This window comes from Bactrocera neohumeralis, chromosome 4 (genome assembly GCF_024586455.1).
Source record: "Bactrocera neohumeralis isolate Rockhampton chromosome 4, APGP_CSIRO_Bneo_wtdbg2-racon-allhic-juicebox.fasta_v2, whole genome shotgun sequence".
NCBI classification, from domain to species: Eukaryota; Metazoa; Arthropoda; class Insecta; order Diptera; family Tephritidae; genus Bactrocera; species Bactrocera neohumeralis.
In genome coordinates, this window is record NC_065921.1 from 65807683 (window position 1) to 65824294 (window position 16612).

A 16612-nucleotide genomic window follows, 5' to 3' on the forward strand; every position below is an offset into this window, starting at 1 on the left:
ATTTAGGTTTATTTCCATATTCATTTTCACTCGGATTCCAGAACCTGCCTGTATATGTTGTTTAGTTTTTAAGAAAAATGTGTTCTATTTAATGTAAAATAGTACAATTTTGATCACAATAAATCATAAATACAAAAAATTATGCACGTGTGTTCTTCAATTATTTACTTAAAATCTTGAAAATGGTCCGGTGGATGGCCGTGGGCGCGGGCGGCGGCGCGGATGTGCGCGGACACACGAACCGGCGGACGCGGATGGGAGCGGGGGCGGACGCACAGCCGGAAATCAAATCTTCGTGATAACCCCAATCATATCGGTAGTTGGTTGTCGTTTATGTTTAATAAAAAAAAATAAGGCTTTATTGCACAATTGGGTAAATTTTTATAAAGGCTTTATTTCTCTTTCGAAGTGTAATAAAGCCTTTTTTGAAATAAAGGCCTTATTTCACTTTCAATAGTGTATAAAGGCCTTATTTCACAAGGCGCTATTGCACCCCGCCGATTCCAACTACTTTGACGGATAGCATTACAGATATTAGCACCATTGTCAGTAGTAAAGGAAATCGGAACATTAGGAACATCTAATAAATTCCATTCCAACATCATTTCTTAAGTTTTAATTTAATATAATTTCCTGTGTGACGATCTTCAAGTTGCGTTAGGCCAATCATTAAATTAATGATAAGTAATGATGCCCAGATCTTGACTTCCAGCCATCAGTAGTGAAAGATAAACTCATTAAGCCTGATGCTATATCATTTTGCAATTTGTCCATCAATTTTTGTTTGATTTCTTCGTATAAGTTAGTACAGAGACTACGGGAGCAAGTAGTACGTGATGGCGGATCATATGTATAATCGAGTATTTTTAATAATCTTCGAAAATCTTCAACTTCTACACAAGGAAAAGGTTTCATATCAATTGCTATCATCTCTATACATAGTTGATGTAGCTCTGCTTTAGTAGGTGGCCCGAGTTTCTGACGTTTTGGCGATTCTTCAGTACTTTTACTTTCTTCTGCAACTATTTTTTCCTAATTCAACACATTTCTGATATAAAATACGATGTTTCCGGTGTGATTTTTAGCCATTCCTCTGTTAGAACGGATTTGAACATCTCCTTACTGCTACTTGTTCGTTTTCTTATTTGTCTGTCTAGGTATTCCCAAAGATGCTCGATGGGGTTAAGATCCGGTGACTGTGGGGGGTGATCCAATTGCTTAGGCACGTGATAAAGCATCCATTCCTTCACAATCTTCGCCGTGTGTTTAGGATCATTGTCCTGATGGAATATCCAACACGGATCCAAATGTAATTTTTCGACACTAGAATGTAAATTACTCTTCAGGATGTTCTAGTAATCCATCTTATCCATAGTGCTTTCTATAAATATTAAATTGCCAACCCCTGGCTCGCTGCCATACACCCCCACACCATCACCATATATATACGTGAGAAAATAATAGAAATTGACAAATAAACAGCATCATACATGTTGGTAATTTTAATACTTTCGAGCAAGTATTACATATTGCTTTTCGGTATCCTTCAGTACAGAGCTTAAAAAAATTCCTAGCAGGACTCCGATGTGTTGAAGACACAACCTCATTATCATCTCCCACACCAACTTCAGGTTCTACTTCTACAATGATACTTTCCTCTTCAGAATGATGGGAAGACATTTATTCAATTAAGGGGTTACATACGTCCAGCAGCACCAAAAATGGGCTAAAAGAAAGACTGTTTTCAGAAGGGATAACAATAGAAATAAATATAAAGAAATTTTATACAATGTTTATTGGTACTTAAAGCTTATAAAAAAATGTTACAAAAATTAGTACATAAAATATCACGTGACCCAAAGTACAATGCAAAAAATGTTGCTCCACGGTCTGCATCATTTATCCTTGAAATGTTGATGGATCTGTAAAAATAAAAAAAATCTTGTAAAATCAAGCTGTAGTTATAGTCTGTCGAGCCGAATTTTTTAATTTCGAAAAATTTTCCAATTTACGGAATTTTGAAAAAAAGCATGCGTTTTACGTCATAAATATAACACTTTAATTATGTTTATAAATTTTTTTTAATAAAAATATCGAAAATCCGGCTCGACAGACTATAGAGAAAACATTTTCGAATATTAAAAAAAAAATTGAAATATTTTGTTTTTTTTTTGGTCAGTCAGTGATATCTGTGTCAAATTTCACATCGAAAAATTTCAACTTTGACCTTGCATAACTTTGACGGGAGTGATTTTTTTTTTAATTTCAGAGAAACTTTTTGTAGAACGTTCAATTTCCTACAAAAATAATTCGGTGCCGCAGCAATGTATCAATTGCTTTCGCAAAGAAAAAATTAATTGCTAAAAGTACGAAAACCCCATGTTATTTAAATGGGAAATAAATCGTCGTTGCGGCACGGGTTATTATCAATATTAAGAGCTCATATGGGTTTCATAATTTTTTTTAGGGCATTTACTAAAAATTTTGAGGGCGCTGCAGACTCAAAAATAAATTTGGGAAATAACGGACACCCTAATGTACATGGTTAGCTTTGTATGTTTGCAGCTTGTGATTTTTGTATAATTGTTGCTTATCCTCTACTGATTTTAATTTTTAGAAGTGCTGGTCCAGCAATCCTTGTATGTCAGATAATTTCTGAATATCCCTGGTCTTTCTTACAGTTTGCTCATATAATCTGAGCCCTTCCTTGTCTAGCTTCCGTACAATGACACGAGCTATAAAGGGATCAGCCTCTTCAATTTTAACGCCCAATGACTTTATTGCATTGAGGCATTCGTTTGTAGTATCTAGCAGCTGCCTTACACTATCGGCGTTGTCACTATTAATAACTGGCTGATCCATTATTCTGTCCCATACGTTTGTGGTCGTACCTTTCTTTTAAGATACTCCATGCTGCTTTGTAATTATCGGCTGATATCTGCAAATGTTGAATCAGATAAGCAGCTTCACCTTACAAGCAAAGGCGTAAACGAAACATTTTTTTAGAGCTAGATATTTGTTCGTTGTTGTGTACCATGTCTTGGAAAACTTTGGAAAAATTAACCCATTCTTTTATTTCCAAATAGAAATTTGGAATTTTCAGTTTTTCTAACTCCAAATTATGACGAAATGCTACTTTTGGCTCTTTAATTTTTAAGCCATATTTTAGACGAGGGAGCTTTTTAAAATATTCTGCTACTATTTCATCGTAAGCTTCCTCAATTACCAATTTAAAATATTTTGAAAGATCGCTGCTGTACGCGTTTTCTATGTTATTAAACAGCGTTTCCAAATATGCGATTTGATCTGAGTTGACAACGACTTCGAAACTCAAGTCAGGCATTTGCTTCCGGAGGTTCTCAATTTTCCTTCTAAAAGTGGACAATTTCCTATCTGACGTAGTTTGCTGTTGTTCTTGTGCGCCAGTTTGAGGTTTCTGTTTTCTTTCTGGCAATGGAAATTCGACTTCATCTTTAAGAGCATGTTTGAATTGTTGAATTATTTCTTCGATTTGCTCTGTTACGTTGCCATAGGAATTCGACTTAAAATAGTCCTCTTCACCTATGCCATCCGCCATTAATTTTTCGTGGTTAGCGCCAAAATCTTTTTGCATTTTATTGGTATATTTATTTAATTCCCTAACCTTCGGTTTTCTCATCGATTTGCCGCTATGTCAATTTGGCTCTCAAGGATCTTTCCTCTGTTGATTCCTATGCTGACAGCTTTTTTTTTTATAATATTGCGCTTTTATTCTTCAAAGGGATCGTTGGAGGTTATTGATTGGTCGCCTAGTTGACCTTGCTGTGCCTCGACTCACAGCAGTTGAGTATCCCTTTGAATCGCAATTAAAGGACGGCTTACGTATCCTGTTCCTTATTCTCAGTATAAGGCTTTATTATACTCAATTGTTGAGTTTTATTGTCGCCTGAGCTCAAAATATTGAGGATCCAATGGACCAAAATGTTTAGTAAAATTTATGCAGAGCTGCGTCACTTATTCCTTACCTTGGGTGGGGGGTAATAAGTGATAGGCACTGCTATTCTACTTGAAATCTTTCTTTTTATGTTTTCTTTTACCCCTTACCACTGGTGGGGGGAAGTAAAATATATAAATAAAAAGAATCTTTTCTGTGGAGATTGTATTTCAAATCTAATTTTATTTTTGTTGAGCAGCTCCTTTTATACAAAATTCTTAGCCTATGTTTTTGAGTTAATTATCAGACCAACGCATAACACATAATAAGTGCGTTGCTCTTATCTAAAAGTACGCGTATTATCTTATCAGCAAATGCATTTGTATTCATTTGCTAGTGTGCATCTATTGCATTTCCACCCTGCCAGCCAAAAGTGGTGAAAAAACTAGTGAGACAGTAGGTTTTCAAATCCTCAAAAGTAGTGAAAAAAGTGGTGAGCTTGAAGATACTAACCACTTTTCCCCCTCACACGTACGTATGCATGTGATAATGCATCTCTGTTGCGCTTATTCAGCAGTGTCATATAAATTGTGTATGTGAAAATATAGCTGAACTGCTCTAATTACCCTAATAGTCAGCTGATGCGGGGTTGCATTTTTTGATTCCTACTTTTAAAATTTATAAAATTTTTAACAAAATTTAATTTTTAAACTAATTTTTAAATTATTAATTTTATTATTTTTCATACATATTGACATAAATTTTATTATAATTAAATATATTAAGGCTAACATTGTTATTTGGACAATATATTTAATTTAAAAAAAATAATTATCATCTGAAAAAAAAAATATTAAAGAAAAGCATTATTAATACCTGAAAATAAAAGACAAATATCTGAAAAAAGATTATAAAAGACAAATACCTGAAAAAAGATTATTTTAAGAAAAACATTAATAATATTATATGATTACAATAAAACCAATTATATCAAAGAAAGATTAAATAAATATTAAGATGTTAAGCGAATTTTTATTAATATTTTAAAACACCATTTTCTAAATCAAAAATACAATTTTTAATTTTAGAATTAATTTTATTATTATTACTATAAATGTATAATTATCTATAAATATTTATATATACATATGTAAGTAATATTTTTTGTTCATCCTACAGTAATATTTTAAGGGGGTATTCTACTCTAGAAGCATGAATTTCAGGTAATTTTTAAAGTATCGTAAAAAAAGGCAATCAATATTTTTACAAATCATTTTTTTATGGTGTTTTTGTTGATATCTCAAGAATACAGAAAAAAAGATTTACAAAAAAATATTAAAAATTAAAATAATGAGAGGGTGGTGGGCGAGACAGTTGTAAAAAAAAATGGCGCATCCTGGTGACATTGATCTTGACTCTCCTGGTGGTCTGAAAAAAAATCAAAAGAAATTCTTAATCAGTAAGGATGCTGTTATAGTCCCTACCTCAGGGAACACGAAATTTTTTTTTTTTTATAAATGGCGACTGCCTGAAAATAAAAATCATTTTTTACGTTTTTTTTTGAAATTCCTGAATTTTTTTAAAATATTAAAAACAAAAATTTTGACACGATGCTTATAGGAACGATAAAGGATTATATAAAGAAGGTTCACACAAAATTTCAAGTAAATCGGTTGTATAGAACTTGAGATAATGCCGGTACCTTGTGGAAAAAAGTAGTTTCTAGAAAAACGCGTTTAAAAAATTCGATACGGCCGAACCGGGCTAGGTACTGCGTCACTAAAGTAACTGTAGCTCTTAAAATAATTTTAATTTTTAAAAATCCTTTGGAGGATATGTTCTTAAGGGTCTAAACTTTAAATATGTGAAAAAAATCGAATTTTTCAAAATTCTAGAGTAGAATACCCCCTTAATGCTATTCATACATTAAAAATGAATATTACATTTCTTTTAACAAATACTATATTTATTTATTTAATCGATACGCGTCAAGCAAAAAAGGTGAAGTCAACCACGCGAGTTAAGTGCGTAGAGCCAAGATTAAATAAAAACACAAAGTTGTTATAATTAACTGCACTTTACTTTATTGGTTCTTCTGAACTGAACTGAAAATGTGAATATCACTACTATTTATAATAATAAAAATTGTTAAGCTGTTGTACTGTAATATATTGTGTATTTCTTTGTGTACATTATTTGCATATGCAAAATTTACTGGTCAATGCTCAAAAAGTAATATAAACAATAATAAAGTGAACGACCCTTATAGCCTTGACAGACGGCAGCGTTAATCCGGATTAACTTCGCACTTAATCAGATCCAAATTTGTAGGTGACAGACGGCAGCTATGCGAGTTTGAAACTCTCATAAACAGCTCATTGTCCTTTTTATAATATTTTCAATGAAAATTGATAGAAGATAAACAATACGGTTGTTAGCCGACCAATTTTTACCAAACCATTTTTTATTACAAAAGCATATCAACACATTATTTTTAAAACTGCATCATAACATAGAAGTTTTATTGATATTATATTGAGAATTTGATAAACAGCTGTCAGGGTTGCTTGTATTTCATTCACAATAGATGAAAATTGGCCATTTTTAACAATGTTGCCAACGAAAATCTCACAAACTCCCTAAAATTTTTGAGAGTTATTTTTGGATTCAGCAACGGAGTTAGCTGTGGTAACTCCTGAATTAATCCCGAAAAATGCAATTAATCTGGTTTAACGCTGCCGTCTGTCAATGCTATTATCCAAGCAAATTGCGTAAGTGTCGTTTTGTACATAAATAGTGACAGTGTCGCTACAAAGTAATAAGCGACAATAATCCATATTTAGGCTGATTGTTTAATCGTAACTCGCGCGACAATGAATGGTTTTTTTTAGAAGGATGATGAAATGATCAATGTCTGCTAGAAGGATGACAAAAAACGGTGCCGCTTATTGTCGGGACCGCTTCTTATGGAAAGAAAGGCAAACTTACCAAAGCGTCAGCGTAAGCTTGGTGTGTAAGGTGCTCCTCCACCTTCAGCTTTGCAACAGAACCTGCTCCTCACTCTTATTAAATTCTTAGCCAATGTTTTTGAATTAATTACACTGGTCAACAAATTTGTAATTTTTTTTTGTCACATGAAAAATTATTATAAAATTTTGAATTTACTGGGGCCACCAAATAATAATAAATCAATGAAAAAAATGTAAACATCATGTTTTCTTGAACATCAAAACATATATAATGTTTTCTGAACAACATCAAAACATATATGATTTTTCGCTAAAAAACAAACGCTTCTTTCAGCCACACTTACAGAAATTAGAGTCTTTATTTTGATATTACACGAAAAGCTTTCATCATAAGTTCATTCAAAATTTTGTAACAACTTCAAAAACATTTCCAGGCGAGTTTTTCCTGATCATTCAGTTTTTTTCTTCAATCAATTGCCGTATTTGTTGGGCCTACAAATATTCCCTCTTTGATTTTCGCTCGCTGAGTTGAGGGAATTTCTCTTTTAGATATAAAAATCCATCTCCATCTTTAGGCATAGCTTTTACAAAATTTTTTATCAGGCCAAGCTTTATGTGCAACGGTGGTAAAAGTATGTCATCAGGGTTCACTAGAAGATCATTTTTAACATTTTTATGGCCTGGAGTTAGTGAATCACGCTTGGGCCGCACTTTCTTTGTATAGTGACTTTCTGTCTCTACTGTCCAATTCACAAATAAAACAGCAAAATTTCGTATTACCAAGTAGTCCAAGTAAAAGTGCAATGACTTTAAAATCACCACAAATTTTCCAAGCGTGTTTACTGTATTCAATTTTTTCAAGTATAAATCTCATATTTTCGTAAGTCTCTTTCATATTAGAACCATGAGCAATCGCCACTGAAGGAAGTTTGTTTCCGTTATGCAGTAACACTGCTTTCAAACTAGTTTTTGAAGAGTCAATGAACAGTCGCCAGTGACTTGGGTCATATTCAAAATTTAATAAATTCATCACAACAGGAACGTTATTACAATAGACTAAATGACCTGCTTCAGAAAAGTAAGATTTTATTTCATCGTCACGACGTCGAAATTAAGAAATCCTTGTACCACCCGAAAGTAAATTCCAGTCGTTTAATCTAGACCCCCAAAGCTCAGCCTGTTTTTTAGACAGATTTAAATCACGTACTAAATCGTCTAAATCACGTTGTGACAATAAATGCGGTTCTTTTGAAGTTGACGGTTCATTGCAGAACCGTACGTATTAAATTGCTCGGATTCGACATTTTAATTTCTTTTTATGATTTCGATTTCCTTTTTATTATTTCTTAAGATTTTTATTTTTTATTATTTCCTAACAAAAAAATTTTTCTGATTTTATTCACAAATTTTTCACTTTTAATCTTAATAGCTCACTGCTTTATAAATACAATTTGCATACATATATGTAAATCTTAAATATACTTAGTTACAAGATAATCATGGTGTGTCGGCAAAGTCGATTGCTCCCTTTCCTGCCTGCGGCTTATTACGGATCGTCCTTTTGCACCTTGTTACGCACCTTCTCGTCCAAGTGTGGGTTGAGGATGGATGATTTTCGAAAGTTTATTTGATCACTCGCGTGTGACTACTGCTCACTTGTTACCTTCGATGTTCGCGAACTGGTCCCTGCTCGGGAATTAATATTTCCTCATTCAAATTAATCAAAAAAATATATTTTTTAGTTCTGTATTTGCGTGTTAGCGCTCGTATCAGAACGTTCCTTTATTGTATGACTGAACTCTATGGTTGCTGTACATATAACAAAAGACGTGTATATAACTTATTGAACTAGTATTTATATGTTTGCTTTACATATACATTTGTTACTGATTAGCATGTGGCGTGATGTTTGGACTTTGTACTCAGGCCATGCGCTGAGTGCGTGATCGGGTGACGTGATATTTGTGGATGATGTTCAATTCCATGTTGTCGGAGTACTGCTTCATATTGAATGCGGTTTCTTTCCTGAATCTTATTGGACTGGATTCTAGTATATAAAGAGTATAACTTAATTGTACAGTATATTATTATTATTACAATGCATCCTGATACAATAGCTATTAGTGTATTTCTTACAGGATGGTTTTCAAAAGGAATTATTAATTTATGTAATTTTTGAATATTGGTAAATTCATATTCAGTATCTGATTGTAATAGTTCAAGTATTGCCTTGTGCTTTGATATATTTTTTAATTTGTTCGTTTTTGTTTTTATAAGTTTTTCCATCAATAGTTATGGGATCTGTAAATTGTATTAAATTGTTTCCTGATATAGATTCATTATTTTATACGTGTGTTCCGCTTAGGATAATATGTATTACCATGATTTAATTCTATTATTGGTTTGTTATTTTCTTCAACAACATTACAGTGTGCTTCTTCGTCATGCATTAAAGGTATGGTACATTGATCTGTTTTTTTTTTCTACAAATGTATTTGCTTAAATTATTTTTACAATCCTTAATTCTTTGTGGTTTGTCTTTACATATTGAAATCATTGCATCTAAGTTAAGTTTTCCATGTTTGTAAGTCATTGGTGTAACATCATACATTTCACATTTCTCTATTATTATAGGATATTTATATACTACTACAAATATTTAATTAATTTTACATATGTATAGGAATATTAACTTGTTCTTTTTTAACCATTTCTTTCACTTCTTCGATATGCTGCAGAATAAAAGTTTCCGTTTCTAGCAAGATTAACTGTTGTCGTTAAATCTAATAGTTCTTTGTGAACTTCTTCAAGTAAAAATCTTGATTTTAATACTTTAGGATTAAATTTTTCAATTAATTTTTCAAAGTTTGAATTTATTACTCTCTGTTGGTTATTATTATCTATTATGTCGTTTAAGGCTGTCTTGATTTCTTTTAAATCGTCATGATCTGGTACTCCTGTTATGAATTTGAGTGCTGATCCTAGAAAATCTTAACTTCTTTTGGTTCGTCGTGTTAGTAGTTGATTCTTTAGTATTTCAATTCTATTAATTAATATTTCATCTGCTGCATATTGCTTTGTTTGTTCTAACATTTCTTTAATTTCACTGTATGGTTTTAATATCTTTGTTAAATTCGTCACATGAAATAAGTAATCTTCACTTTCGAATAAATACGAAGGATCCGTTTCAGTTAACACATATTTTTTATCCTCAATGTTTGTTATTACTTGTGCTAGGATTATTTTCACTAGTATTAACGTTATTATCAGCTGTTTGTACATTTTGTCGTATGTTGTCCTTGTGGACGACCTTTCCCGTGGTTGTTAGGATTGTGCCCTCACGATCTTCTTTTACAATATATTTTAAATGTCTTTTTGTATATTTCTCTCGTCGACTGGATTTTTCGAAGATAATCTGTCCTGGAACGTATGTCCTATTAGTTCTATTTTTATTGTGGTATCTCAACATATTTTCTTGTTTTTCTTCAATTTTATGTTTTATATCAGGATACTACTTTGCTGAGGGTGCAGAGTAGGCTGATGGGGCGATGGTTTGCCGGATCGCTTAGGGGTTTACCCGGTTTGGGAAGAAAGACGACTGTGGCGGCTTTCCAGGCCGGGAAAAATATTGGAAACGCATCATGTCGTTTATGATGTTGCTTAGGGCTGTCAAGAATGTCCGTTTATTTGAAATTATTATTAAAAGTATACAAAGATGTTTTATTTGAAGATATTATTAAACGAATACAGATTTATTCTAAAATTATTTTCGACCGAATCATAAAATATTCAAAGGACAATTAAATTTATTTCCCAGCGCCTGCTAGCACTACCCCGTTTTCTTGCTTGTTAACGAATGCCTCTTACTTGTTAAAACTGTCGGTGACAGTGCAACAAGGTGTTTGCGCGGTAGGACTTTTAAGACGCCGTTACCGATACTGTCGTGGCCTGAAGCTTTCCGGTTTTTGAGGGCGCGGATAGCCTCGGAGACTTCTTTGGGGGAGGTGGGCTGAAACTCGACCACCTGGAAGGTTGTGCCCCGGACAGTTTCTGACACTTCTTCGTGAAAAGAAGAGAATTTTTGAAGGCTTGGAAAGGGCGATTTTTTGATTTTTGAGGGGGACTTTTAAGGGATTGAGCGAAGACATTGGCTATTGAGTTGATTTGGGTGCAAGTGAAAGCGGAGGTTTCCAGCAAGAATTTCAGGTGGAGGAAATCAATTTTTGTCTTTAACCGAGGAGAAAGTAGGGGGCGATTTGCGAGCTCCAGGTAGACCGAGGAGTGGTCTGAACTGAGCTCCGGGCCAGTGTTGGCGGCTAGGTGGTGAATAGAGCTCTTTACACAGATGGCGACACCGCCCCTTTTGGAATCTGGGCGGTCGTTTCTGTAGATTGTGAAGTTTCGGATATAAAGGGATTTTTTGGAGTTTAAGTGAGTTTCAGTGATGCAAACGACGTCAATGGATTTGTCATTTATTAGCTGGGTTATTTCGGTCCTTTTGGGAGTGGAAAGCCCGTTGGCGTTCCAGTTTAGGACGGTGGACAGGAAGTCCCGAAAAAGCTTCTCTAAGTGAGTAATGTTTGGGACAGGATTGGCCGTTGTATTTTTGGTTGCATTTGGCGTATGAGCGAGTTGGCCCTTGGGCTCGTGGTTGGGGTTGTGGTGTGGTTTGTGCCGGGGAGCGGGTGTCTCTTTGTGGGAGAGCCTTGGGAGTATTGTGATCCTTTTTTGGAGGTCCGGGTTGGTGTTTTTGGGGGCTTTAGGGCAACCCCGATAGGTGGCGCGATATGGGCCCTTGCAGTGGATGCAGGTGGGCTTCGCGTTTTATTGCTCTTTGAGAGCGCAGGATGTCGTGGCATGGGAGCGACCGCAGAAGGCGCAGGCCCAAGGAGCGAAGCAGTAGTTCGCCGTGAGGGCGAAGTTGAGGCACCGGAGGCATTGTGGAATGACCTTGGATTTACGCTTTGCCTCTACTCTGACGCTGAGGCCAGCGATTGTTTTTAAGTCAAAAATCGCCTTCGCTGAGGAGTGCGAAGGGTCAAGATTGACGGTTATTAGGGGCCATATTTTTGGGCCCCTGCGCATGCGGTGAATGCGCTTCACGGCTGCATTTTTCATCCTCAATTCATTGAGGATGGTTTCGTCATCGGGGCATTCGAGGACGCCTCTGATCACGACAATCAGGTCCTTGTCCTGATGGAGCTGATTGGCCGTGTAAGGGATCTCATGCCTTTCTAAGGCTGAAGTAAGTTCCCGAAAACCGTCAACGGTTTCGGGGTAAACGATGACGGCTTAAGATACCACTTTAGCCAATCTGATTTGTATGTCTGCTTTGCGCAGACCGGAGCTCACCTTCTCCCACGATTCCTTCTTGAGGATTCGAATAGGAGGAGGATTTTTTTCCTTAGGGGGGGTTATGTTCTCGCTCTCATCTGAGGAGGATGAGGAGAGGAAGTCGTCAATTTTGACGGTTTCCGGGGGGATGTGGTGCGGCGCCGCTTTGGAATTTTCCGTTTGGGTTCCTCCCGTTTGAGATTTTCCCGTTTGGGTTTTCTCCGGCGGCGAACTTCGATGAACACGGTGTCATCGGGCGGATCGATGCTCATTTGAGCATTTCCGGGAGAGGGGGAGGTGGTAGCGTCGTTGGAGTTGTTATTGGAGTTGTCGTTGGAGTTGTTGTTGGAGTTGTCGTTGGAGTTTGTGGTGGTGGAGTTGTAATTATTGAGCATGTGCTCTACTCTGAGCAGAGACCCACGGAGGTCTTTAACGAGGGCGGTAAGCTCGACCTCGCTAAGAGACGCAGGATTTGGGAAATTCATTGCTGAGTTGTCACAACTCGCAATGTTTTTCTCTATGAATGTTTTTTTTTTAGTGTCAATATATCACTATGTATACACTGTGCACTGCACTAATCACTAATCACTGCACTGTGGTTGTATAGTTGTTTATAGCTAAGCAGGCATACGGCCTTGCTAAGCTTTTATGTTTGCGTTTGTTTGCGCTACTCTACGTCCGTTCGCGTTTCTTTCGCCATTTCTTTTTCATTAGTCGAATAGTTTTGTTCGGTCTGACTCAATGTTCGAGAAATGAATGCTATTGGATTTCTGCCTTGACTGATTACGGCTCCTATGGCGTAATTACTAGCTTCAGTTGTTAGGTCAAATCCTTTTTCAAAGTCAGGTTGGTATAATTCTATTTGTTCTTTTAAACAAGTTTTTAGTGTTTCACTAGCTTTTAATGCTTCATTGGCTAATGTTACTTCCACGTTTGAGCTTTTATTTTTTGAAATGTTTCCATTTTCTCCTCTGATATAAATGGTTAATGGTTTGCATATTTGTGCAAAGTTTTTTACAAATTTCCTATAATAGGAAGCTAGACCTAGGAATGACCTAAGCTCTTTCAGATTTGTTGGTATTTTATATCGATCAATAACTTCTATTTTCTTTGGATCTACAGTTATTCTTCCGTTTTTGATAATATGTCCCAGAAATTCGGTTTGCTTCTGAAAAAAATTTGAATTTTCTTCAGAGATTTTCATATTGGCTCTGTGTAATGTCTGTATTATATTAGAGATATCTCTCAAATGTTCCTCGGGTGAGTTGGAATATATCAGGACATCATCTATATATACCTATGCACATTTGCCAATATACGGTCTGAGTATATCATCGACACATCTCTGGAATGTGGAAGGAGCGTTTTTTAACCTGAATGGCAGTCTAAGGAATTCGTACTTAGCTCCATTTACTGAAAAGGCTGTATTTTCTCTGTCTTCCTTTTTAATCATGATCTGGTGAAATCCTGATTCTAAATCGAGTGTCGTGAAGTATGTAGCTTTCCCTTAATTCTGTAAAGTCATTGTTATGTCGGGAATTGGGTATCTATCTGCTATCGTTTGTTTATTAAGTTTTTGGAAATCTATAACCATTCTTCTTTTAGGTTTTCCCTCTTCATCATTGCCCTTCTTGGAAACTGTCCATATTGGGGAATTATATGGGCTTTTGCTTCGCTGAATTATATTATTCTGCAATAATTTCTCAATTTCTTTTTTAACAAAATCGTGATCCGAATAAGGAATGGATATTGTCTTACCCACACAGGATCTTTGGTCTCTGTCCTAATTTCTGCTTCTATAGTAGTTGTAAATGGTAAAATTTCTCCACAATAATTATTTTTCATTAAATTATCAATTTCTTTTTTGTATGTTTCGTCACCTAAGGTGTAATTGAGTACATTCTTTATTAAATTATTTTCTTTCTTTGAAAAACTAATTGAATAATTCATCATATTAACATTAGCTCTCATTTTCTTTAAATTGTCATCTTCTAATATCATATCGAAATCTTTTAATTTATCAATATCTAGAAGTTCGATTTCATGGCCTGACAAATTTATTTTCCTTTTATGTGTAATTATTGAACTTCCATGTAAAGTTCTAGTTTTTAGTGGTTTATCTAACAATATTTTCTTTGCGTATGGATATTCACTTTTTACATAACTGCTTGTAGCACCTGTATCTATTAGTATATACACGGACCTACCATTTGGTGCAGTTCTTCTTAAAGTAGGAAGACCGTGGTATTTTATAAAAAATGGGTCTGTTCAGCTTCTTCTTCATCGGTGGCTGGTTCGTTGTAGAGAGACTGTACATACATCTTCTACGTCGTTGTCGCCGTTGAGCTGGTTGACTCTTTCTTTTTTTCCATGTACTTCTGAATTTGTTTCTCTGCTTCTCTTCTTTTATGCGTTGGCCGCTGAATATTCCATGGCGTTGTTGCTGTGGTTGTTGAATATTTCTTTGCTGACCCAGCAAGAAGACTATACGTTATATAATGCCATAAACCTGCCGTATAACTATGGATAGTATGCGTGAAAAATTCGAATAGTTTACATCAGTTTGTACAGAGGCATGGGAAGATTCTACCGCATACTTTGAATACGTGTGAGTTGTCTATCCTTTTTCTTTGCATACAAATTTACCATTACTTTGTCATATGCTCGTCTCTTTTTAACCCATGGTAGGATGGTATAGTAGTTTGATGGTAAAGTAGTATAATGCTAAAGTAGTATGATGGTAAAGTAGTACGATGGTAAAGCAGTACGCTGGTAAAGTAGTATGGTATACTTATCCTTTTATCCTACTCCATATAAAATAAAACAAATACAGGGTATTTTTATTATTCATTGCATCCGTACAAAAAATATATATATATATTACATATGGTACATATTAAAATAAATAAAAATAAAAATAAAAATAATTGCATCCATTGCATCCATGCATTATTTAAAAATTGCACCTACTTTGGTTGTTGTTGTTCTGACCTGGAATTATAAAACATTAATTATTACTAAAATTTTGGAAAAGAAATAACTTACCGTTTATTTAAAGATAATTTGTTTTGGCGGTACCTATTGTGGCTAAGGTCCACCACTCTTCTTAATGCCCGTTCAAAACCTGGCCGTCCTTCCATTACAAATACATCTACACAAAAATAGGAAAAAATTTTATAATATAATATAAGTGATTTATATAATAAATACTTGCCTCAATTTTGTCGCTGTCAAAGTGTATAGCTGATTCCAATACTTTTAATTCTTTTTTTTTTAACTAACGATTAAAGATGCGCGCGCACGTCTATTCACTTCACAAGTTTTCACACAAATGTGAGAAATGCAGTTTTCCACTTTGTTATATACTGATTACTTCTACTGAATACTTCTTACATCAAACGACTACAATGCATATCTGCATATAGCACAACCATTCTTGTAGCACAACTGTGGAGGGAGGGAGTACGAAATATATTCCCAACATGTGACCTGTTTTCACATTCACTTAAATTTTTATTTTTTTTTTAAGATTTGCTTATGTGGCGGTGAATGCGTTGGCGAAGTTTTGCTGGGGATACTGCTGTTGCTGGGCGTTGGCTTGCTGCGGTATTTAGTGTGTGCGTCGTCTGAATTGTGCTGATGACGGGTCTACTTCCATGCGTTCGACACTAATACTTTGGCATCCTCTGGAGTAGAGTGCAATTTTTGTTGTCAGGCTTTTTAATCCGTTTAAAAACGTTCGGACAGCTTTAGACTGCACTCCTTTGCTTAAGGCTTCAGCTACATTTTCGTTTTTGTGCGTCATTTCTATTTTTGATAACACGATGTTCAGAGATTGATTTAATCTGTCGTAATATACGTGTAGAGGTTGATTTTCCTGTCGAATCTTCATCATCTCCTCTTCCAGAACGTAGAGTGGTCTCTGGTCTGCGTATGAATCATCTAATCTTTCAATTATTGCGTCGAAGTTTTGTTTAGTGTTGTTATTAATTAATATCTGGGCTGCTTTCCCCGTGATTTTATTCCTAAACATAATGAGCTTCAGCATATATATTAAATGCTTGAAATTTAGATAAAATTGGACATTAATGTTGTAGCCATCTTCCTCCAATTTCGGTAATCGTGGTAGTCTCCACTAAACATTGGTAATGTTTTAAATATATGTTGGTCTACTTCTCCAGGATTGTTGTATGAACATAATTGATCTTGGTATTCGTGTATGACTCCAGTTCCTTGGCTTGTTTCCATTAGCGCCAGTCTCCTCTGGAGGTCCTGTACGACTTCATTTAGAGCTGTTATTTCGTTTTGTGTCGTTTTTATTCACTTGTATTTTCACTTTATTTGTTTAAAATATGGAATTTATATTCCTTTATGTTTTCATATGAGATTTATATCC

The 16612-nt window shown here is 35.0% G+C and overlaps 1 protein-coding gene and 1 long non-coding RNA gene across 2 annotated transcripts in view; one reads left to right on the forward strand and one right to left on the reverse strand.

Moving 5' to 3' along the window:
* LOC126756520 (uncharacterized) overlaps positions 1–6080 on the forward strand; it is a 58307-nt gene extending 52227 nt beyond the window's left edge. The window contains exon 2 of the long non-coding RNA XR_007666597.1: positions 3723–6080. This is a non-coding gene — a long non-coding RNA (uncharacterized LOC126756520). The remainder of the gene's footprint in view (positions 1–3722) is intronic.
* Positions 6081–12296: 6216 nt separating this feature from the next.
* Positions 12297–12701, reverse strand: LOC126755834 (uncharacterized protein DDB_G0285917-like). The gene has a single exon (XM_050468553.1). It carries the CDS (start codon positions 12699–12701, stop codon positions 12297–12299), a length of 405 nt encoding a protein of 134 aa, XP_050324510.1.
* Positions 12702–16612: the final 3911 nt, after the last annotated feature.

Coding starts and splice junctions, on each gene's coding strand:
- LOC126755834 (XM_050468553.1), bottom strand. CDS start 12,701: ATGAATTTCCCAAATCCTGCGTCTCTTAGCGAGGTCGAGCTTACCGCC.